This window comes from Phascolarctos cinereus, unplaced genomic scaffold, assembly GCF_003287225.1.
Source record: "Phascolarctos cinereus isolate Bilbo 61053 unplaced genomic scaffold, phaCin_HiC Scaffold_7;HRSCAF=346, whole genome shotgun sequence".
Classification (NCBI taxonomy): Eukaryota; Metazoa; Chordata; class Mammalia; order Diprotodontia; family Phascolarctidae; genus Phascolarctos; species Phascolarctos cinereus.
This window is the reverse complement of record NW_027556180.1, coordinates 92,143,084-92,167,484: the sequence shown is the minus strand read 5'-3', so window position 1 is coordinate 92,167,484 and position 24,401 is coordinate 92,143,084. Positions and strand designations below refer to the sequence as shown.

The 24,401-nt window shown below is 34.9% G+C and overlaps 1 protein-coding gene across 2 annotated transcripts in view; it reads right to left on the bottom strand.

The window, feature by feature from the left end:
* The window catches only part of VWA8 (von Willebrand factor A domain containing 8), a 391,323-nt gene that overhangs the window by 227,763 nt on the left and 139,159 nt on the right, over window positions 1–24,401 (bottom strand). For both annotated transcript variants that reach the window (XM_020977001.2, XM_020977000.2), the window contains exons 15-17: window positions 15,915–16,083; window positions 15,324–15,401; window positions 4,492–4,607 (exon numbers count right to left, since the gene is read on the bottom strand). In XM_020977001.2, the coding sequence (XP_020832660.1) occupies window positions 4,492–4,607; window positions 15,324–15,401; window positions 15,915–16,083 (363 nt within the window). The remainder of the gene's footprint in view (window positions 1–4,491; window positions 4,608–15,323; window positions 15,402–15,914; window positions 16,084–24,401) is intronic.

Below are 24,401 nucleotides of genomic sequence, written 5' to 3'. Positions count from 1 at the left end.
ACCAATTCAATTCTATACTCTGCTCCACTCTCAAATCCCTTACCCTATTCGTGGTCACAGTTTGCCGAGCCCCAACCTGTGTCACTCTCACCATCTGCCTCTTTCATTCCTACTCATGTGCTGCTGACAGGAAGTAGAGAAAATCATGGAATTGTGCTGACTGGGCCAACCACAAATTTTCTCAACTGTGCCCTCTCCTCAGCAAAACAAATATTCTATTCTTTTCTAATTGACTTGCTACTCCACTCTACTCAGTGGATGCTCCAAACTTTCTCTTCAAGATTGTCGCAGTACCTAACCTCCACCCCCTTAGCCAAGGATCTTGCCTCAATCTTACCAGCCCCAAAAAGATTATTTACCAGGAGTGTCCATGTCTCCACTCCACATTTCACATCTATCAGACATCTCCTTCTACTATTTCCACTTTCACTCAAGTATCAAATGAAGGGGTGACCCATCTCTTTACCAAAGTCAACCACTCTACATGTGTACTTAATCCTATCCCCTCTTCTCTACCTAATTGACCCTACTATCACCCCAACTTTATCACTTCTCTTTAATCACTCCATGTTTATTGGTTCATTCCTTAATACTTACAAACATGCCCATGTCTTCACCATCCTTAAAAAACTCTTACTGGATAAGACCATCTTTGATAGTTCCCTCTCCTCTCTTTTGTGGCTACATTCTTTTAGAAAGCAGTCTACAACTGGTATGTCTACTTCCTCTTGTCTCATTCAAATATAAACACTGCAATCTTGCTTACAACTTCATCATTAAATAAAAATGTCCTTGACCTTTTTTCAGCCTTTTACATTATCAATTACCTTTTCCTTTTGTATATTTTCTCCTTTCTAAGCTTTTATGATATTGCTCTCTTCTGTCAACTCTGACCATTCCTCCCCTATTTCTATTTCTAGTTCTTCATCCATGTCACTAAGAGTATCTCTCCTAAGTATCCTTCTTTTTGTCCTATACAATTTCATTTGACCTCATCAACTCTCAACATATATATATGTGCATGTTTATATAAATCTGTCTGTCTATCTATCTCCAAACCTATTCTCTGTTGAGCTTCCATTATGCATCTCCAAATAATGCTTATACATCTCAAAATGGATGGAAGAAACAAAACTCATTATAGTCTTTTTCTCCCAAACCCATGGTACTGTCTAAGGTATTACCATACTCTGTTACCTAGATTCATAATCTCGGCATTATCTACAACTCCTCACTCTCCCTCAGCCCACATCAAATCAGTTTTCAAATCTTGCTGTTTCTATTTTCACAACATCTCTCATATCAGACCTCTTCCCTACTCACACAATTCTAATTTATTTTGATTTATCAACAATCACTTCCATATGCTTTTGAGTTTAAAATTTTTCTCCCCCTTCTTCCCCACCACCCTCCCTCCCCAAGACGGTACACAATCCGATATAGGCTATACATATACATTCCTATTAAACATATTTTCACATTAGTGATGTTGTAAGTAAGAATTAGAACCAATAGGAGGAACCACCAGAAAGAGGAAACAAAACTCAAGAGAAGAAAAAAAAATAACAAATAGTATGTATGTTTCGATCTGCATTCAAACTCCATAGTTCTTTCTTTGGATGTGGATAGCATTTTCCATCACGAGGCCTTTGGAGATGTCTTAGTTCAGGTTTTCATCGCATCTTGCCTGGATGACTTCAACAATCTCCTAACTGGTTTCCCTACCTCAATTTTCTCTCCAATATAATCCATCCTCAATACTACTGCCAGAGTGACTTTCCCTAAGCACTGATATGATCACATTACTCCCTTACTCAATTAAATCCAATGGATTCCTTTTGTCTCTAGAATTAAACATAAACCATTTTGATTAGCTTTTAAAGCCCTTCACAACCTGGTTCCAACTTATCTTTCTTACTGGCTCAGGCTAATTGTTTATAACCTTTCCTCCTACAATCTGTAAGCCATTCAAAGTGGTCTTTACTCTGCTTTTCATTTCAGGGCATTCCATCTCTTCTCTCCATGCCTTTACCCTGACTGTCTCCCATTCCTAGAATATACTCCTTTTTCACCTCTGCCTTGTGGATTCTCTCTCTCTCTTTGTTTGAAATCAGCACAGACACCACCTTCTACATGAAGCCTTTCCTGATGCCCATAACTGCTAGTACCCTTCCTCTCAAGGCAAATAATTCATATTTAATGTTACTTTGTATTTAACTTTTCCTTAAATAACTTGTATTTAATTATTTTGTATTTATATGTCTTTTTTATATCTATGTTTATTCTGTATATACTTCCATATGTCACTTTAGAATATAAGCTCCTAAGTTTACCTATCATATCTATGGAGAACAGAAGAATTCATGACCAAACAAGAGACAGAGAATATTAGGAAAAGCAAAATGGATAATTTTGATTACACTAAATTGAAAAGGTTTTGTACAAACAAAGCCAATGCAACTAAGATTAGAAGGAAGGTAGAAAATTGAGAAAGAATTTTTACAACCAGTCTTTCTGATAAGGGCCTCATTTCTAAAATATATAGAGAATTAAGAGAAATTTATAAAAATACAAGCCATTTCCCAATTGATAATGGTCAAAGGATGTGAACAGACAGTTCTCAGATGAAGAAATTAAAGCTATCTATAGTCACATGAAAAAATGCTCTAAATCATTACTGATTAGAGAAATGCAAATCAAAACAACTCTGAGGTACCATATCACACCTATCAGATTTGCCAACATGACAAAACAGGAAAACGATAAATGTTGGAGAAGATGTGGGAAAACTGGAACACTAATGCATTGTTGGTGGAGTTGTGAAATGATCCAACCATTCTGAAGAACAATCTGGAACTAAGCCCAAAGGGCTATAAAACTGTGCATACCCTTTGACCCAGCAACAGCACTTCTAGGGCTATATCCCAAAGAGATCATACAAATGGATAAAGGACCCACATGTACAAAAATATTCACAGCAGCTCTTTTTGTGAAGGCAAAGAATTGGAAATTGAGAGGATGCCCACCAATTGGGGAATGGCTGAGCAAGTTGTGGTATATGAATGTAATGAAATATTATTGTTCTATAAGAAATGATGAACAGGCTGACTTCAGAAAAACCTGGAAAGGCTTGTATTGCCTGATGCTGAGTGAAGTGAGCAGAACCAAGAGAACATTGCACACAATAACAGCCATGTTGTGTGATGACTAATATTGATAAACTTAACCCTTCTCAGCAATACAAGGATCTAAGATATCTCCAAAGGCCTCATGATGGAAAATGCTATCCACGTCCAAAGAAAGAACTATGGAGTTTGAATGCAGATTAAAGCATACTATTTGCTATTTTTTTTTCTTCTGTGGAATTTTGTTTCCTCTTTCTGGTGGTTCCTCCTATTGGTTCTAATTCTTACTTACAATATCACTAATGTGAATATATGTTTAATAGGAATGTATATGTATAGCCCATATCAGATTGTGCATCGTCTTGGACAGGGTGGTGGGGAGGAAGGGGGAGAAAAATTTTAAACTCAAAAACATATGGAAGTGATTATTGATAAACCAAAATAAATTAATAAAAAAAAATACATACCCAGTGTAGCAGTGTTTCACGTGTTTAAAGTCCATAAAAATTCAGCAAGCACACTGAAAATTCTGAAGATTAATCTCTCAAAACTGTGTGCAAGCCCGGAAAAGCAGCAATGTAACAGTAAGGGAAGGTGTCAGAACACTTCAGTGTATGATAATTCCAAAAGACCCAGGATGAAAAATGCTACCCACCTCAAGAGAGAGAATTGTTAAACTCTGAATGCAGATTGAAGCACTTCTAAAAAAACTTTCTTGATTTTTATTGTTTTATTTTGTCTGTGTTTTCTTTTGCAATACGGCTGATATGGATTATGTTCCGCATGACCTTACATGTATAATCAAAATCAAATTGCTTGTCTTTTCAAGGAGGGGGGACAGACAGAAGGGAGGGAGAGAATTTGGAAATCAAAATTTTAAAAAACGATTGTTAAAATTTTTTACATGTAATTGGGAAATATTTAATAACATAAATATAAGTATTTTTTTAAAAAAGGCCTTGGTGTGAATCTTAGGCTTGATACTTTGTACTTGTATTCTTTGAATCTCAATGATCCTCATTACTCCAACTAGGTTAGACAAAGCAAGATCACTTAGGTCCTTTCCAGCTCTAAACCCTGTAATCCTATTACTGTTTTTTTGTTGTTTTTTTTTTTAAAGGTAATTGGGGTTAAGTGATTTGCCCAGTGTTACACAGCTAGTAAATGTCAAGTGTTTGGTCTGAGGCTGGATTTGAACTCAGGTCCTCCTGACTTCAGGGCCAGTGCTCTATCCACTGCACAACCAAGCTGCCCCAATCCTATAACTTTTAAAGTAAACATTCTGACACCCATTCAAACTTACACCAGTATGTGAGCATCAAGTCACAGATGACTTCCTTTTGACAAGAATATAAAATATGGATACCTGGACAGGCAGGCTTTATTTACAGCTCTGTGAAGACTTTCATCAGGATACTTTGATAATCGACGAGCAATCCGTAACAGCTGCCGGGTAGACAGAGATGCTGCAAGTGACTGTGCCTATTTAAAAAGCATGGGGAATTTGTTAGTATCTTCTTTCAATATGCTGCAGGTTCCCCCACGTATTTGTGACAGAATATTTCACAATTTTCAAAAGGAAAGGCAAAAACTAATGATAAAAATTTTAAACAAATTAGAAATTTAAAACTCCCATAAATTTCTAAATATATCAAAATACAAACATATTTACCAATTTAATTCAAACATTCACTGAGAACTTACGACGTCCTAAGACTTGTTTCCACCCTGATATTTTTGTTGGGCTAGAAAGACTTACAAAATAATATAGAATTTAATGCTAGTTTCATAAGAAAGTCTGTTACTTAACACAAGTCTGATAAATGATCCATATATGAAAAAATTGGCACCAATCCCAAAGAGGTTTGTCTACCAAGAGAACAATTATCCAAAAACATAGAGCTTCCAGAAATTTTAAGTTCAGAAATGGCAGAAGGGAAGAGGATTCAAACTGTTTCAAGTAGCTGGAATATGATGGTTCCTTTCTACCAAAATAAAATTGTTTCCTACATAATCTAAAAATTTCATACATGGCACCTGAGTAGCCTGAAATTCCTCTGGTGGGGATTAATTTGAGTTAACAAGCACGCTCCAGTAAAAACATAAATAATGCCAGGAAAGTTGATGGGATGTCATATATTGGTGTAAATAAATTCAATCAGACTATCTTCAACCTAGCAACTAGTGAAGATCAAATACACTGATGGATATTTCCACATCATTTGCATTTCAACCTTCCTTTCCACTCCCAGAAACCTTGTTGAGGCCTTCATTACCTTTCACCTGTAACTACTGAAATATAAGAGGAACTATAGCCCTCATTTGTTTTCTTGCCTCTAGCCTTTCTTCTCTTTAATCCATCCTTCCCACCCCTGCCTATATAACAGTCTTTCTAATGCACAACTCAGTTCATCTTTCCTCTGTGAAAAACCTGCAGGGGCTCCTCATTGCCTACAAAACAAATTACCCTTATTGTAATCATTGCATAAGCCACCCACTAATGCATTCAGTATCTGTGGTAGAGAATGGGCCCATACTTACAGAAACCTAGCAGGAAGCTCATGAGAAAAGAAAACCTATTTGCTATGGATAACTCACAACACTGAACTACAAATTTTGATTTCAGTGGTCCATTCTGAAACATCCATGCCCCATGAAACTATTTTCTTCTAATGTTCTTATGTTCCTCACCACTTTACCGGCAGGTAAATCCTATTCTCTCCTACTCTCAAGAAGATGAAGAATTTACAAGTTCTTTAAATTTCCAACTGCCATTAAATTCCCACCATTCCTTTTAAATTCAGAAAAATGCAAAATTCCTTAGGCTGGCTTTCTCTGGCCAATACATTCAAGCCAAGGCAGCTAATCTCTCATTAGGGTGCTGTATTGACCTACCAGTTTATAGCAAACAAAACATAGAAAACCAGCTCAGGCTGACTTTCTGGGCAAGGCAGACAAGCCCACTCAGCTCTTCATTGATGGATGTTGACCAATCACCTTTACAGACAACAGAATTCATAGCAAAAGGGATGCAAAACCTGTTTCCCCTCTGCTTCTCCTTTCTAAATCACTGGTATAAGCATAGAGTTGCAAGCAATTTGTGAAAGACTTCACCTCTCTCAAATTCTAGGTGATACTCAAGAGCATTAGCTGACACTGAAGCTCTTAATCAATGATACTGAACTTCTCTCCAAGCAATGAGGATTCAGTCAGCCGACTGCTTCAGCTATGACTACACCTTCAACTCTAACAAAGCTAACCATTTTACTACTCACTGCCCTTTCTTCAATTTTCCCTTACTAGCTCTTCACTCTTCAGCAGTCCTCATTCTTATTGCTTTCAATGGTTTAAATCAGAGGTTCGCAGTAACCTACGACACACCATCCACTTATGACACAGAACTCACCAAACCTCACCTATGAAATCAATAGTCCTTATTTCATCATCTTACATTCTCCCAACTTACTTCATATTTTCGGTGTTTTACCATCTTAAACCATGAAGCAATTAAATGTAAATGACCTGAGGGACCACAATACCCTAGCTCCAGCAATCTGGTAGTCTTCAGAGAGGTCCTCTTCTAACAATCTACCTTTGAAAACTTTATTTCTTAATACTTGAATTTTATCAGTTTTTAATAATTAGAATTTTCCTTGACCCATTAAACCAAACTTCTCTGAAAATTCTGTTATTTTAAAGATTCTAGCAGTTTTTATTAAAGTTTTTTTTCCCCCTGTACCTTCCAGAAACCAAAATGTTCACCCATATCTTGTTGGCCCCATGACATGGAAGTGATCAAGTATTTTTTATTAAAATCACAAGGCCAGAATACCAGTTTACCTTTTTTGTTTCTTCAATGACTTTGGGTCATTAACTGGTCTTTTTGACCTTTTCAAATCTGGTCACTTTCTAAAGTGTTTTGTTGTTGTTGTTCACTAGCTTTACATTTCAAATTCTCATACAACAGTGACTTTCTCGAAAGGAATACTTAGCAAGCATATATTCCTTTAAAAGTTCATTTTTTCCCTCATAGGATTATATTCATTTTGAAAGATTAAGTTTTTCTTGAGTATAAACAAGATTCCATTGCTTTTCAGTATCTTATTTTCTAATTTTTTATTTCATTTTCATCGATGATGCATAATACCACACGAATATGACTAGAGTTTCTTGGTATCTGTTCGTGGCTACTGGCAATATTTTCTCTTTGACTTGTAAATTCCAAAGCTGAACAACGATATTTCTGGATGAGTCTAACCTGTGGTTTCCATCTAATGAGATCTCACAGATTCTATCAGTCTATATTTTGCCCTCTTTTTCTAATGTGTCCAGGGAATTTGCCTTTTTGTTGTTTTTAATGATATTCATGTTTTTCTGGAAGGTCAATGATTTTCATATAATCTCTCAAGGTACTATTTTCTACATAAATTTTTAAAAATTATTGTTACTGAATATGTTCCTACATTTTTGTTGTCTTTTGATGTAGCTCTAATATTACTGTCTTAATGAATTTTACTTGTATCTCCCTCCATTTTGTTTGCTCTGGTAACCTGGTCCAGCTTCTGTTCTAAGGCATAAGTTCTCCTTTCAAGTTTTTCATCAGAAGCTCTAATGTAACATTTTACTTCTTAATTCAATTATTTCATTAAGACTTCTAAATGTTCTTATGTTTCTTCTAGTTGTACTTATTAGAAGGTGTTTCTCCTGACATTTTCTTACCCTATTCTATTTCTTCATTACATTAGGAGCTTTTCTTTAATTGCTCCTAGGAAAGCCTCTCTGTGGATTTTTTCCTATAGGAATTTCTTTCAATTCCCTGATTTTACTAGATTCTTTAAAAAGTTTTATTTGGTACCTTTTAGAGGTTAAGTATAACTGAACGTTAATATAATCTTCTTCAAGGTCACCTCGTCACTACTGTGAGCTACAGGGTACAAGTACAGAAGCCAAAGGTTGCACCAACTGAAGGAAACCAGACAGGTCTTCCAGTATCTTGTACATCAACAGGAGAAGACACATCAGTGCCACCACTGTTCCCTTGACTCCCAACTCCTGGCTTTGTTGCTGCAGCTTTATAAAAAAAAAAAGTTTGTAGTATATGAGCAGTTCAAAGGCAGAAATATACAGGATTTGATGGCTAATTGCATATGAGGGGCAAATAAAGAAGAATCAAGGATAATTCCGATGTTTCCGGCATTGAGGATTGAAAATATGAACAGTAGGAGAGGATTATGGGAAGACAGTGGAAAATACAAAATACCAGGCTCTCCAAATTTCCCCCACAAACAAGACAAAACACTGCCTGAAACTGAACTTAGAGTGGCAGAAAATAATTAAAATCAGGGTACAACAGTTGTCCTCCTAAGATAAACTGAGAGGACCTTAAGAAAGACCCAACCTGCAGAGGCAGAGGTTTGACCTGATTCAAGTGCAAAAACCTCCAGGAAGACTCTGCTTAAGGAGTTTTTACCTCATGGACAGTGTGGGGGTGTCAAATAGCTGATCAGGGTAAGACTGAAGGACTCTCCACTATTGTAGGATGCCAGGCCCAGTTGTACTCAGCTGACATGGTCTGGGCTCTGGCTGTGGGCAAAGAGAAGCAAGCTCATGCCTGGTGGGTATGGGACCAGAGGGATGGGGACCCTGTTGGCTGTGGGCACTTGCAGGAGAGTAGATTATCTGATTCTGGTTCCAGGGCACAGGAATAAGCTGAAGTTTGCAGCCAGGGAGGGACCTCAGGGAACAAGAGAGGTTGTGGTGACAGCACACTGGGGACCCTGGCCATTGTACAGAGGCAGTCAGGAGTTCCCAAGGTCACGCCCCCCAGACAGGGCTTAGAAAACAATAGTACAGGGGCAGCTATGTGGCACAGTGGATAGAGCATCAGCCCTGGAGTCAGGAGGAGCTGAGTTCAAATCTAGCCTCAGATCTATTTGACACTTACTAGCTGTGTGACCTTGGGCAAGTCACTTAATCCTGACTGCCTCAAAAAAAAAAAACAGCAGTATGAAAAACTTGAAGCTTGAGGCATCATCACCCCCATTCCCTATACCTTGGGACTAGAACCTGACTATAATATAATTAGCCACTATAATGATGATGATGATGATGATGATGATGATGATGATGATGATGATGTGATGAAAGCAAAGGAGAAAAAATCTAACCACAGAGAGCTACTTTGGTGATAGAGAAGATCTGGGTCAATACTCAGAAGATAGTAAAGTTAAAAAAGGCACTCCTACTTTAAAGAAAAATGTCAAATGGCCACAAGCCCAAAAAGAGTTCTTGGAAGAACTTAAAAAGGACTTTGAAAATCAAGTAAGAAAGGTTGAGGAAAAATCAGGGAGGAAAAAAATAAAAGCAACCCAAGAAAATCAAGAAAATTATGAAAAGAAAGTAAACCAATTGGAAAAAGACATCCAAAAACTTAAGGGAAAAAATAACACCTTAAAAACTAGAATTGGGCAAGGGAAAGCTGACGACATTATAAGACACCAAGAAATAATAAAACAAAATCAAAAGAATGAAAAAAAAATAGAAGAGAATGTAAAACATCTTATTAGAAAAACAACTGATGTAGAGAACCAATTGAGAAGAGACAATATAACAACTGTTAGACTACCTGAAGGTTATGACAAAAAAAAAAAAGAGTCTAGATACAACATTAAGAAATCATTAGAGAAAATTGCCCTGAAGTTCTATAATGAGAGGTTAAAATTGAAACAGAAAAAAATCCATCAATCACCACCTGAAAGAGATTCCCAAGATAAAAAATTCATAGGAACATTCTAGCCAAGTTGTGAAGCTCCCAACTTAAGGAAAAAAAAAATACAATTTGAATACCACAGAGCTACAATCAGGACAAAACAAGATCCACCAGCTTCTACATTAAAAGACTGAAGGGCTTACAACATTATATTTCAAAGAGCAAAGCAGTTGGGTTTGCAACCAAGAATAACTTAACCAGCAAAGCTGTGCAACCTGAATGGAAAGAGATGGACATTTAATGAACTGAAAGACTTTCAGGTATTTGTGACAAAAAGACCAGAACTCAATGGAAAATCTGATATATAAGATCCTACTGAAACATAAGTTACACATTCAAGGGATTCAATAAGGTCAAGCTGTTTATTTCTTATGTGGTAAAATGTTATTTGTACTCTTAATAATGTTATCATTACTTGGGTAGTTTAAAAAAGCATATATAGACAGAAGGCTTGCGATTGAGTTGAGTATGATGGGGTGATTCTAAAAACTAAAATTGGCTAGGGAGGTAAAATGGAGCAACTATCTCATATAAACAAGGCAGGAATGGAAGAACTGTTAAAGTGGAAGCAGGTGGGGGTGCAGGGCTGTAGTGCTGGAACCTTACTATCACTGGAATTGGGGTAAGAGGGAATAACATATACATCTAAAAGGATTTATAAGACTTCTACATTTAGAAAAAAATAGGAGAGGACAGGATAAGGGAGGGACTTGTAGAAAGGTGTGCAGATCGGGAAGTAGAAGGGTAAGGGGAAGAAGATAAGGGACAGATTTTTAGTGGGGTGGTTAGATTAAGGAATAGGAGGGTAAGGGGAAAGTGTTAGCGAGGGGGATATTTAAGGGTGCAGATTAGGGAGGTAGCTATTAGAAGTAAATTCGACCTGTGAGGAGGGATAAAGGAAAAAGAGAGAGTGAAGATAATAGAGAAGAAAAATAGGACAGAAGGAAAAACACAACTAGTAACTGTAACTTTGAATGTAATGGGATGAACTCACCCATAGAAGCAAATGGATAGCAGAATCAATTAAAAAATCAGAATCCAACAATATGTTGTTTACAAGAAACACATTTAAAAATGAGAGATATACACAGAGTTAAAATAACGGGCTAGAGTAGAATTTATTATACTTCAGTGGAGGTGAAAAAAAAAGCAGGGTAGCAATCATGATCTCAGACAAAGTTAAACCTAAAGTAGATTTAATTAAAAGAGATAAACAGGGAAATTACAGTGATAAAAGGTACTATAGAAAATGAAGTAATATCAATACTAAATTTATATGCACCAAACGCTATAGCATTTAAAATTTTAAAGGAAATATTAAATGAATTACAGATGGAAACAGACAGTAATAACTACAATAGTGAGGGACTTTAACCTTCTCCTCTCATAATTAGATAAATCTAACCAAAAAATTAATAGGAAAGAAGTTAAGGAGGTGGATAGAATAAGGTATTTTCTTATGCTAGATAATATATACATGTACATATATATGCGTGTGTGTGTGTGTGTGTGTGTGTGTGTGTGTGTGTATCTGGAGAACTGAATGGGAACAGAAACAAATATACCATATTCTCAGTAGTATATGGTACCTTTACAAAAACTGACCATATATTAAAGCATAAAAATTTTTAAATTAGGAGAAAATTTATATAGATAGTTTCTCAGATAAATGTCTCATATCTCAAATACATAAAGAACTCTGTCAAATTTATAAGCATATGAGTCATTCCCCAATTGGTAAATGGTCAAAGGATATGAATAGGCAGTTTTTAGATGAAAAAAATCAAAACTATATATAGTCATATGAAAAAATACTCTAAATCATCATTGATTAGAGAAATGAAAATTAGAACAACTTTGAGATATCATCTTACTCCTATCAATGAAGAATTGAGTAGAAGCATTATTTATTTATTTATTTGTTTGTTTGTTTTTTGGAAGCATAATTTATTTAAAAACAACTAACTGTGCATAGGGTTAGGTTGACTCAGAAATACTATTACCAGACATCAAAGAAAAGAACCCAAATATAAAAAAAAAATTCTATCAGTCCTTTTCATAGTAGCAAAAACACTAGAAGATAAGGGTTACGTACCTATTGGGGAATGGCTAAACAAATGATGGCATATGAATTAATGGAATGTTATTACAATTAAGAGGGAGACAGAATAAATGTCTGTTAATAAAGAAAAAAAGTTATTTTCCATAGCCTGATTTAAGCCTCATTCAATTTATTTTTCAAGATACATGATTGTGCATCTATGGTAATATGCATGGCTGATTTTAAATTCATTTTAATAAAGATTGTATAAAAAATAGCTGTTCCTTCAGCACTGTGTGTGTGGTTTATTTGTGATGTTTATTGTTGATAGTATATTTCAGAATTGGCACAGGACTAATTTTTGGGAAGAAATATATTCTGAAAATTATATACTCAAACTTTAAACAAGACAACTATTGTTTAATCTTGTAATAAGCAAACAGTTATAGGTATTTTGCCATGCCATATACAGTAAGACAATAAAACTAATCCAAATGTTCTTTTAAAAAAATGAAAATCAAATGAAAACTCTTGATAACAAGAAATACTGAATTTTAGTAACTCTATAGACGAAAAACTAAACTCTTGTAAAGCAGGCAACTGCAATGTAACATTGCATGGACATAAAATTTCATTATGTTGCATGTTATTTATTTTTAATAATAATCATGGCATCGCAGATTGATAATTGCAAGAAAAACTAGATATAACTTAGGCTAACCATTCATTTTACAGATGAAGAAGCTGAGGCCTCAGAGGTTGGGTGACTTGTAAAAGTCATAAAGGTAATGATAATTGTAACAAAAACAAGAGTTTACTTACATAGTACTAAGATTTGTTAAGCAGATACCTGATTTACTGGGTTGAACCCAGTGAGGTGAGGACTACAGCTTTATCGTCCCCAATTTAGATTTAGAAATTATGATTCAGAGATATTACATAACCACCTATGGTTACCCATCTGGTAAATGTCAGGAGCAATTTTTGAACCCAGACCTTCCTGACTCCCAATTCCACCCTCTTTCTAATATATTTGGCTGTCCTACAAAGATATTATTGCTTTTAATTTATCATACAATGCCCTTTCCTCTCAATAAGTCTGTGAGATGGAATAAAGCAGCAAGGATCATTCTCCAAATTTCAGAGATAAGGAAATTTGAGTCAGAGAAATTCAGTAACTTAACCATTTGTGTTGTGCAGTAATCAGCAGTACAGCCAGGATGAACTATGTATGATCTTTCAACTGTGAATTTGTCAGACTTTCCACTATATTACAATATTTTTCAGCTTTGTGATACTGAGTACTTTACAAGTGCCTTAATGAATTTAAAAAGCGAGGAAAAAAACTCTGCCAGTATGTACTATTTGTAAGATCAAAGTGATTGAATACTTTAAGAATTCTGGCCACCAAAATTTTAATGAAAGAAAATGAATACCAAATAACCCCCACCAGAGCATTTGCATATAACAAGTCCTGTTATAAGCATATTATATGCCCAAGGCACAAATTTATATTCATAGCACAGACATGATATTATACACTGGCTTACAAGCTTCAAGTCAGTGATCCGTAGATATTTCCCTAGAGCCTGAACAGTGACTCACTCATTTGACAACTATAAGCTGATTTGCCTCAATAACAGCTAGTATTAAAAACTAAAGGGAAGAAGTAATATTTTAGACTTTTTAAACATAATAATTTATTTATTCCTTTAATTCTGGGTTACCTTATCAAAATAATTCTTACCAAAATTCACCTACCAACAAAAAGACCCATCCTGTAATAAAGGAGCAATAAAATCAGCATTTTAAATCAAAGGCAGTGAGAGAGAATGGATGTTTTCTTATTTTCAAATATATATTATTCTAATGTGGGCATTAATAAAAAGCATTCAAGTATTTCAAGAGAACTTACACTAAGGACTTAAAAAAAGTAAAATCAATATCAAATTTCTAGATTAGTTTCTATCCTTGCACAAAGGAAATTTTTAGTATATAGTACTGTAGTTGCCATGGTTATGAATTTTTAAAAGCATTGACAGTGTCTGTTTATTGGTGTAATTAATATTATCTCAAATTACAGATTCAAGCAATATCTTCCCATATACTCTCTCTCTCTCTCTGAAAAAATATTTTCTTATTTTTCTTCCTTCTGATGAGTTGCTGATATTTTTACGAAAAAAAGCTAAAAATCTTTGTGGAGGGGTGGTGAGATGTTCTATAGGGAAGAAGTATTTAACTATTTCTTCTCTGGGATTTTCTTCACAACTATCTGTTAGTTTTATTTCCTTCATGCTATAACAGATTGGTTAAAATCAATAACAAACATATTGTTATTTTTCATTTTTAATTAGAGTAATGATTGATGTCAACAACACTCAGGTAATAAGTTGTCCATTAGAGGTACTATGTCACTGTAAAAAAAAGGCTGGCCTTATATGTGAAATCAGGATTTGAGGACTTTGAATGCTTACCTGGAAGTCACATATATAGTAGTAATACTAAAATCCATAATAAGTAGGTGATGAGAACATATAGAGTAAGAAGAGGACCGAACTTTTGAGTATATGTGCTAATAGGCGGTGAGAAATGAACAATGCTCCTGTGTAGGATATTGCAGATTGTTTCGACAGGAGAACCATGACAGAGCAGTGTCACTTGAGTCCATGAGGAGAAAGTATTCAGAAAGGGAGGAGTGGTCTTAAAAGGTTAAAAAGTCTGAGGACAAAAAAAAGCCACTGGAATTAGCCACAGAGAAATGATGATGGTGGAGAAGGAAATTTCAGTTGAGTGGTGGGGACAGAGGCTAGGTTGCAAGAGGTTGAAAACTGAATGAGAGGAGAAGCTATGGTAGAAAGAATTGTGGACAGATGTTTTTGCTAAGATTTTGGTTGTGAAGAGGAAAAAATATAAGATGATAGCTTGTAGGGATGGTAAGATTAACTTAATTTTTTTTTTAAAGAATAGGAAGACCTAGACATGTTCATAGGAAGCAAGGAAGGAGCCAGAAGAGAAGGAAAACTGAATATTAGAGAGAGGAGATAACTGAAGGGATAAGTATCTGGAGGAGAAGGGAATGAGACCAAGGGCACAAGTAGAGGAGTCAGTACTGGTGAGAAGAATGGCCAACTCATTCTCTACACCTGGAGAAAATTATGGAGGAATAGTGGACTGATGCTGAAGGGGGGGGGAAGGGAGGGGGAGAAAAAAGAAAACAAAAGAAATATGCAACCAGGAAAGACGGAATTCACAACGGATGCCTTCAATTTCTTCAATGACACAAGAGATAACAATGGATAAAAATATACAAAAGAAAAATAGATTTTTAAGGAAAATAAAGGACAATACTATGTCAACAATACAGCAAAACATGAAAAACTAAACTCACTGTTGGGTCTTGTGTCTCCCGAAGTTTGTGTGTAAAAGATAACAATTTCTCCACTGCATCCTGAGGTACATTTGAAACCTATTTGATGAAAGAGTTTAGAGAGAAAATAAAAATTGGAAACAATTTTGGTTGATCAACCAATTAAAATTTATCATTTTATCATCTATCAGCAGGAAAAGGTCATATTTAAACCACCAAACTCTGGAGTAGTTTACTATACTGTTAAGATCATAGGTCACTTATTACACAACAGGCAGAAGATCTCACAGCCCCATAAGTATGTTAACTGGACCGCCAGTGTAAACATGTAAACTAACTAAATTAATATGTACTAACTCTAAAATACTCAAAAGATTTCTGCTGCAGCCTAACTAAGGTAAACTCTGGCTGAAAATTGGGGGGAGAGGTTATAATATTTTCTTCTGAGGAGGGAGGAAGACATATTATAAAATATAAGTGAAGGTAGGAGCAAGTGTGTCAGGGTTGGGAGAGGATAAACTGGTAACAGCAAAAACAACACAGTACCTAAATAAAAAGGCAGGGTGGCCTTATAAAGAGGTTATTACAGGCTCCAGTTGGATAAACTCTTACCATCTCTTTAATCACTTCCATTTCTTCACTTCTGATCAGGGGTTTCATGTGATGGAAAAAGAAGAGAGTTAAGAATTCTGGTCCCAGCCACTGCTGTGTGCTGCTCCCTATGACAGGAGGCTCTGCCAAGGCAATGATCCGGAAGGATGGGTGGATGGGATAGATGGACCTAAAAGGAAAGATTTAGGGAAAAAAACATACACACACATATAACATTTCCCTCCCACTTTTTCAGTTGTGAAACCAAGTCTCAACTTGCTATTCCTAGTGGAGATACAAGGCTGAGCAAAACACATTATTCTATTGCTTCAAAGCCAAAATTCTCATTCTGAGTACATTCTGTGAAAAACCAACTAAGTCAAAACAGAAAAAAAAAAGCAGAACACTTGGAGTAGGAGGATAAGATTAAAAGGAAAAAAAAAAGAATTATTGCTTGCAATTCTGTAACTATAGCTAGTGATGCAACTTCATACTCAGCTTGAACTATATTTTGAAACTCCTAAATCCCAAATACATTATACTATTTCTCTGTTATTTTCCACAAAAGACATTTTTCTATGTATTCTCCTTGGAATACAACTATCACCTAATTCACAACCACCATACCAAGTCCCTTCCCACATTAAAAATTATCCTCAACTCAGATATTCTAATTCCTAAGCATACACCCCTAAGAGGTTTAAGATAGGAAGAAAATATTCACAGCAACAATTTTTATGGTAGCAAAGACTTGAAAACACAGTTGATGTCCATAGATGAGAAAACAGCTACACAAACTGCAGTATATTGCTGTAAAAGAATATTATGGCTCCATAAGAAAAGATGGACAGGAGGAATTCACAAAAATCTGGGGAGACAGATGAACCACAGCAAAGCTGAGCTGGTGTGGCAAACAAAGTAATAATAAAAGAGTAGATACTGTAAAGAAACACAAGAAAGGAAGCCACATTATGCTTAAAGACACCCTAAGTCAGGGGTGGGGAACCTGTGGCCTCAAGGACACATGTGGCCCTCGAGATCCGCCATTATGGCCCTCTGAATGAATCCAAACTTTACAGAACAAATCCTAAAGTGGACCATGTGGACCACATGTGGCCTTGAGGACCACCTCTCCCCTACACAATGAAACAATATTAATATTAAATATGTTACATAAAATGTAACAGAAACCACTATCATTCATGTAGCACTTTTCAAAATGCCTTATACACTTGTCTCATAGAAAAGTCACACAAATTCTGGGAAGAAGGTTCTACAAACATTGCAATCTTCAGGTTTTAGAGAAAAGGATTCAGAGGCTAGAAGAAGCTGCCTGCATCTGAGGAAGTAAGTAGTTTCTCTTGACTTAAAATTTAGAACTCCAAGGACTATGCTTAACTGAACTGCCAAAAGAGCTATGTAATAAAACAATTGCAGTTAACTTCAATACGCCTTGTTCAGACTTACACAAATCTCACAGAAGATATATATATTAACTAAAATAAAAATATGAACAAAGCATTAGAAAAACTAAATTTGGAGATTACTAAATAGGAATATTAACTCATATTCCTATTTGTCAATATCAGATGCACCTCTATAAAAACTGTCCACTTACTAGAGGATAAAGATCAGGTAAATAAAGGCAGCTAGTGGCATAGTGGAGAGAGCACCGGCTCTGGAATCTGGAGGACTTGGTCATCAAAAAATATTAATTAGGACAACTATAACTAATCAAGTAGCAGAATATAAAACAGACTCACAAAATCACCAACTTTTCTGTAGATTGCCAATAAAACACAGGATACAGTGCCAAAAATTGGAAAAGAAATTCTATGAAAGATAACATTAAATATCTGAGAATTAAACTACCAAGACATACAGACTTAATATAGAAACAGGAGTACAATACAATTTACAGTTTATTATGATCAAATTATCGCTGAGCCCTGGCAGTTTTGCCTCTTTTTTGCCCGTGTTTATTCCTTTTTTCTTTTCTTATTGATATTGCCAGTATTTCTAATACTGTGTCAAATAATAGGCAGTGGGGCATTTGTACTTTGCAACCTCAGTCTTTTGGGGAGTATATCCTGTGTTTCTCTATTGCAGTTAATATTTGTTCTTCATTTTACGTAGATGCTTTTGATCAGAATGAATATTAAGAAAAAGTTTTATTCTCATACTTTTTTAGTATTTTTAGTAAAAATGAATGCTGTTTTGTGGAAGACTTTTGCACTTATTGATATAACCAAGTCATTATTTTGTTGCTAATGTGATAAATTGAATTTATTATTTTCCTAGAATTGGACCATCTTTGAATTATTGGTATAAACCCAACTAGTTGTACTGAATATATTAATTTTTGCTATTGCTTCTTTGGTAATATTTTTGCATTAATATTTATTAGTGTTACTGATTTATAATTTTCCCCCCTTGCTTTTTATCTTCCCAGTTTGGATGCCAGGACCAAACTTGTCCTATAAAAGGGTTTGGTAAGGTACCTACTTTCTCTATTTTTGAAAGTAGTTTTTATAACATAGGAAATATTTGATCTTTAGATTTCTGAATTCACTTGTAAATCCTTCTGAACCATGAGAATTTTCCTTGGAATTCATTTATCTGTGAGATGACTTATCTTTTTTAGATTAAGTTGTTTAGATTGTTTGTTTTCTCTTATGTTGATCTGGCTATTTTGTATTTTTAGAATTATCATTTTGCTTATGTTTTCAGGGATTTCTGCAAAAATAAAGTGCCATTTTCCTTCTGATAATTTTCTTTATTTCTTCATAAGAATCTTCTATTCTCATGTTATATTGTAATGACTTGGTCTTCCTCCTTTAAAAAAAAATCAAAGAAGCTAATAGATTTGTTTATTCATGTTTTTAACTGCTTTGTCACTTCAGTAGTGTTTGCTTTAAATTTGTTTCTCTCTTTTAATATTTGGATTTTTTTAATTTTCATACTTATTCCGTATTTGTTAATTTGATTATTTCTAGATCTTAAAATGCCATGTTAAATTAATTAGTCTTCTCTGTCTTTCTGTAGTTAATATAAGTGTTCAGAGATATAAATGTTCTGACAGAGACTGCTTTGGATCCAACTAACAAATTCTGGTATACTGACTAGTTGTTAATATAAATTTTAATTTAATTTAAATTATAACTTAATAAATTATGATTTATAAAATTATATATTATATAAATTGACATTATGTTATATAAACTATAATTTAAGTTAATTTTAATTTAATATAAATTTTAATTAATAATTTTAATTGTTAAGATAAATTTTCATTGTTTCTGTGATATAACAGAAATAAAATTTTCTTCTACTGCCTGTAACCCATTAATTATCTGCTATAAAGTCTCTTTAAAATCTGTTTTTGCTTATATTTCACTTAATAAATAAAATTTTATTCCATTACAATTTTTATCACCTCATGTTCTATTAATGATGCCTTTAATATTTCTGTTTTCTGAATCTATTTACCTGATCTTTTTGTGGGGTTAAGTGACTTGTTTCATTACTACCTTTGAGATTCCTGACATTTTCTTTCTCTATATGAAGGCTGTTATTATTTTTCTTAGCTCTATGAGATGATTAATTTGGTGGTTTGGTTGGTCTAGCACTGAATAGATGAATTGATTTTGGTAGTATTGTCACTTTTATTATGTTGGCTCAATCTATCCATTAGCAATTAATGGTTTTCATTATTTAAGTCTGTCTTTATTTCTGTAAAGATTATGTTACAGTCAGATTCCTATAGTTCCTTGAGCATATCATGATAGATACACTCCCAAATATTTTATAACTTTTGTAGTTATTTAGAATGAAATTTCTCTTTCTAGATTTTCTTGCTGAGTTTTGCTTGTGACACACAGGAATACTAATCATTTATTGGATTTGTTTTATATTCTACAATTTTGCTGACTTTGTCTAAGTTTTTTTTTTTAAATCCAGGTCTGGAATTGGCACATTGTGTCACCTATTGTTATATTTTTACTATCTGTCTCTCCCTCTCAATTTGATTATTTTTCTTCAAGTATTTACATGAAATGCTATTAGGTTGCTGTTGTTTGGTTGTTTCAGTCATGTCTGACTCTTCATGGCCATGTTTGGGCTTTTCTTGGCAAAGATGCTGAAGTAGCTTGCTACTTCCCTTCTCGAACTCATTTCACAGATGAGGAAACTAAGGCAATAAGGGTTAAATGACTTGCCCAGGGTCACACAGCTAGTAAGTGTCTTAGGCGAGAGTTGAACCCAGAAAGACGAGTCTTCCTGACTTCATGCCCAGCACTCTATCCACCATGTCACCTAACTGCTCCTGCTATTAGGTACATCTTTATTAAGTATTGCTATTGATTCATTATCTATGGACATTTACACCTAATATAATTTCCTTCCCCATCTCTTTTTATCATGTCTACGATGTCTAGCATTATATGAAATAAGAATTGTACTCCTGTCCTTTTGAGTTCAGCTTAAGCATTATATATTTTGTTCCAGCCTCTCTTTTTGACTCTCTGTGAATCCCTGTTTTTCAAGTGTGTTTTTTGTTAACAACGAATTGTCAGGTTCTATTTTCTAATTCAATGTGTTACTTAATCTCATCCCATTCATATTTATGGTTATTAATATTAAATATATACTTTCCTCCATCCTGTTCTCTTCTACTTTTCCTTCTTTGCTCTCATCTACCTCTCTTTACAAATAAAATGACTGAAAGAGTGTTTTTGGCAAATACTCGTGATCTATAAATGAAACAGTTTGTTTCCTCTCTGGGGCAGCTCTTTTCTTGTCCTTGCCCAGCTCACAATTTCAGGTTTTTCTTCTTTTTTCCTTTCCTTTTAACTCACTTTCATATTCTTCTCTCCAAAACTTGAGTTTATTTTGATTACAATTATTACCTTGCCAATTCTGTTCTCCCTCTTAGACTCCTCTCCCCTCCTCCTTTCACTCTGTCCCCATCTCTACACTTTCTAATTTTCATGTATTTCTATACCAAAATCTCTCAACATGTGTAACTGTTGGTGTCTGTGACTGTATTCAATCTTCCTTTTTTGGGGGTTCAAATGAATATGAGATTTATGGGATGCTCATTCCCCTGACATCTTCCTCTACAATTATGTACTCTCTATTATATGAGAGAGATTCTTCCCTTTCCTTCTCCTTTCCACCCCAGATATTCCCCTGTCCCTCCCATTTCTGTCTTCTCTTTAGATCATTAAAACACGACAAAAACACCCACAGGACCTTTGTCATTTCCATGTTTCTCTATAATCTTTAAAAAAGTATTAGGGTTGTTAGAAGACATTTCTCTTTTCACTCAGTTAAGATGTAAACATTTTAACTCAATGTATTCCCTTTCAGTAAAATACCTGTGTCCTTCTCAGTATTTCCTTTGGCAGCTTCATTTTCATTTCAAAATATCTATGCAGAACTGCCCTTTTCATGAGAAACATTTAGAAATTCTCTCTTCTATGAGCTCCCTCCTGATGCTCAGCTACTACTGTCAAGAATTTCACTGGGCCTTTCTCTTACCATTAGGCTTGGTGCAGCTAGTCCCAAGAATTCCCCTTCCTAGCTCCCAGGAGTGTCTTGCCATCTATTTTACACCTCCCTGAGTCTGTCTGTCTCAAGATCTCCATAGAATTTGGTTCTGTGCAGGAGGCAGAGTTCTGTGCAAAGGAATCTACAGGTAATTCATCTTATGTATCTGCTTTCAGACTGTTACATTTCTAGGTCTCACTGGGATGGCAGTAGTGGTAGATCTGGGCTCCTCTACATCACAGCACACTACCACCTTCCTATAATTCTACCAATATTAGCTATACTGATCCACGTCTCTGGATTTTAGCAATCCGCTCCAACAGAAAGCTTTACAAGTGAATTCTGCACTACCTAACAAATCAAAGGCAGCAAGTACTAGATCTAATTGTCCATTTTTCCACAGACCATCCTTATATTTTCAATTTGTTCCAGCAAAAAGTAAATGTAACCACTTATCAGTTCCCTTTCAATTGGGATTTTTATTTTATTTTGTTCTCAAGTATGAATTTTGTATTTGTGCATAATGCTAAAATTTTAAACTCTGAATTATAAAGTACTATAATTTTGTTGGTTTCATTCTGAGGTACTAATCAAAAACAAAATTGGAAGGGAACATAATTGGAAAATGGTCTGTCTGAGCATGGTGGGCAGTATTCTTTATTCTCATCTGTAGTCATCATTAAGGTAAGATTTGAAGGAACTCCTTGGAATGATAAAAACACGACATATCAAAAAACAAAATCATACATATAGCAAACACACACAGATGTATGTATTTCACAGAGATTGTCACATACACAATGCATACACATATACACACATGCATAAGGAGATTAATAAATAGCAACCAATTCTGTTATATCCAAAACTACCCTTGAAGTAATGTTAATTAAAATGTTCACATTGTATTTTATCACAAAATAAATAAATATACCTTGGCTCTTAAGCATTTGGTATTATGGCCAATGAATATGTACCAATTTTATGCAATGAAATCTGTAGTTCAACTGTTATCTGTGATGCAGTATCACATGTATGCCTGATCTACTTCAAAAACTTTTTAAAAATCATGAATAACATGCATTCCATTTATAATTCCTGAAATTCCAAAAATCCTTATATATGCTATGCTAACAAGTATAAATATAATGCAGCTACCACATTACCGCTATAGTCTCTGGCCTGTTTTATATTTTGTATATACAGACATGCCTAAGCATTCTTAAACCTGTGGAACAGTTCAACAATTCATCGGAAATAATAACAAAATTCACCTAGAAGAACAAAATATCAAGAATCTCAAGTAAATTAATTTTTCAAAAAGTGAGAAGGAAGGAGGCCTGGCAGCACCAGATCTCAAACTGAACTGCAAGGGAGTAAGGATCAAAACAATTTGGTATTGATTAAGAAATAAGTGGTTAGTGGAACAAATTAGGTACACGATATATGGAAGCAAATGAGCACTGTAGCCTAGTACGTGATAAACCTAAAGTTTCTGGTTATTGTGGCAAGAACTCACTACCAACAAGAACTGATGGGAAACATGTAAAGCAGTCTGGCAAAAACTTGGCATACTGAGTGAACAGAAGAAGGTCAACAATTTAAACAATAACAACCTTACTGTAAAGACAAACAATTCTGAAAGACTTTGGAATTCTGAAAGACATAATGACTGACCACAATTCTAGAGAACTCATGATAAAACATGATACTCATCTCCGATAAAGAGGTGATGTACTGAGGAACACAGGTTGAGACATTTTTTTAATAGGCAATGTGAGAATTTTATTTTTCTTTCTCAATGGGAAAGAGAAAAGGATGAGTGTGAGTTGGTATCTCAGAGATATTTGAATTTGAATTTCTCTAAATATTAGTTACTTCAAATAGATTTCAAATAGAAACAGATCCCTGTGGGTCACACATTAAGGGGCAGAAAGTAGGTTTTCATCAAAAAAAATAAACATAATTTTTATTATAATGTTTATAATAATAATTGTTATTATTTATCTGCAACTCATGGCCTTAGAGAGTTGACTGGAGCACTGACAGGAAAAGACAAGAACCATTTATTCATGGTCATAGAGTATGTGTCAGAAATAGAATCTGAACCCATGTTCAAAACTGATATGCTTTTATCCATGGAAATGACACAAGGAAGAGGCATTAGCATCTGTTTTGTCACTGAACCCCAAGGACCACAGGAGACTCTAAAGACCATAGGACCTTTCCACGTGACCTGCAGCAGAAACCTTCCACATGTGCTGTCTCTCTCATTAGGAAAGGTGAGCTCCTTACTTTTTAATTTGTATTCCATTGCTTAGAGCAGCACTTTGCACATAGTAAATGTTTAATAAGTGTGTGCTCTCTTGCTTCATTCATTCATATTTTCTTGACTCCAAGGTCGGCCCTTAACAACTACACCACTCTGCCTGTATTATTATTAAATCAAAAATATCTCCTTCAGAGGACGTTTACCTGATTGACTTACACCGTACATCCCCTAAGCCCCAGTTACTAAGTAATGTTTGTTTTTCCAAACATATCGCCCCTGGCAGCCATTTTATTAGGTAGCTGCTCCTGCACTGCTTGAGCTTCACCAGGCTTTCCTTTCACTTCGATTTGTAGTTAAGTTGTGTGGTGGGAGAGGTCTACATACACTGCCACACCTTAAGAACCCCTTACTGGACACCTCTAGTTTTTCATATCTCACTGGAGGAAGAAATAGGTTAAAGAAGACTAAGCTTAGGTTTACTGCAAGAGGAAGGGAGAAAATCTATACTAGGTTTTAGGCATGAAGAATCTCTGAACAAAATAAACTCAGGCAGTACCTTAACCAGACTATAGGCTACAGACTATGGATTACAGAAACCAAGGGAAACAGTTAAATATGAAAAACAAACAGGTATATTAGCAAAATGAAAAGCATCCATAAATGGGCAGAGAAAGTAACTGAAACTA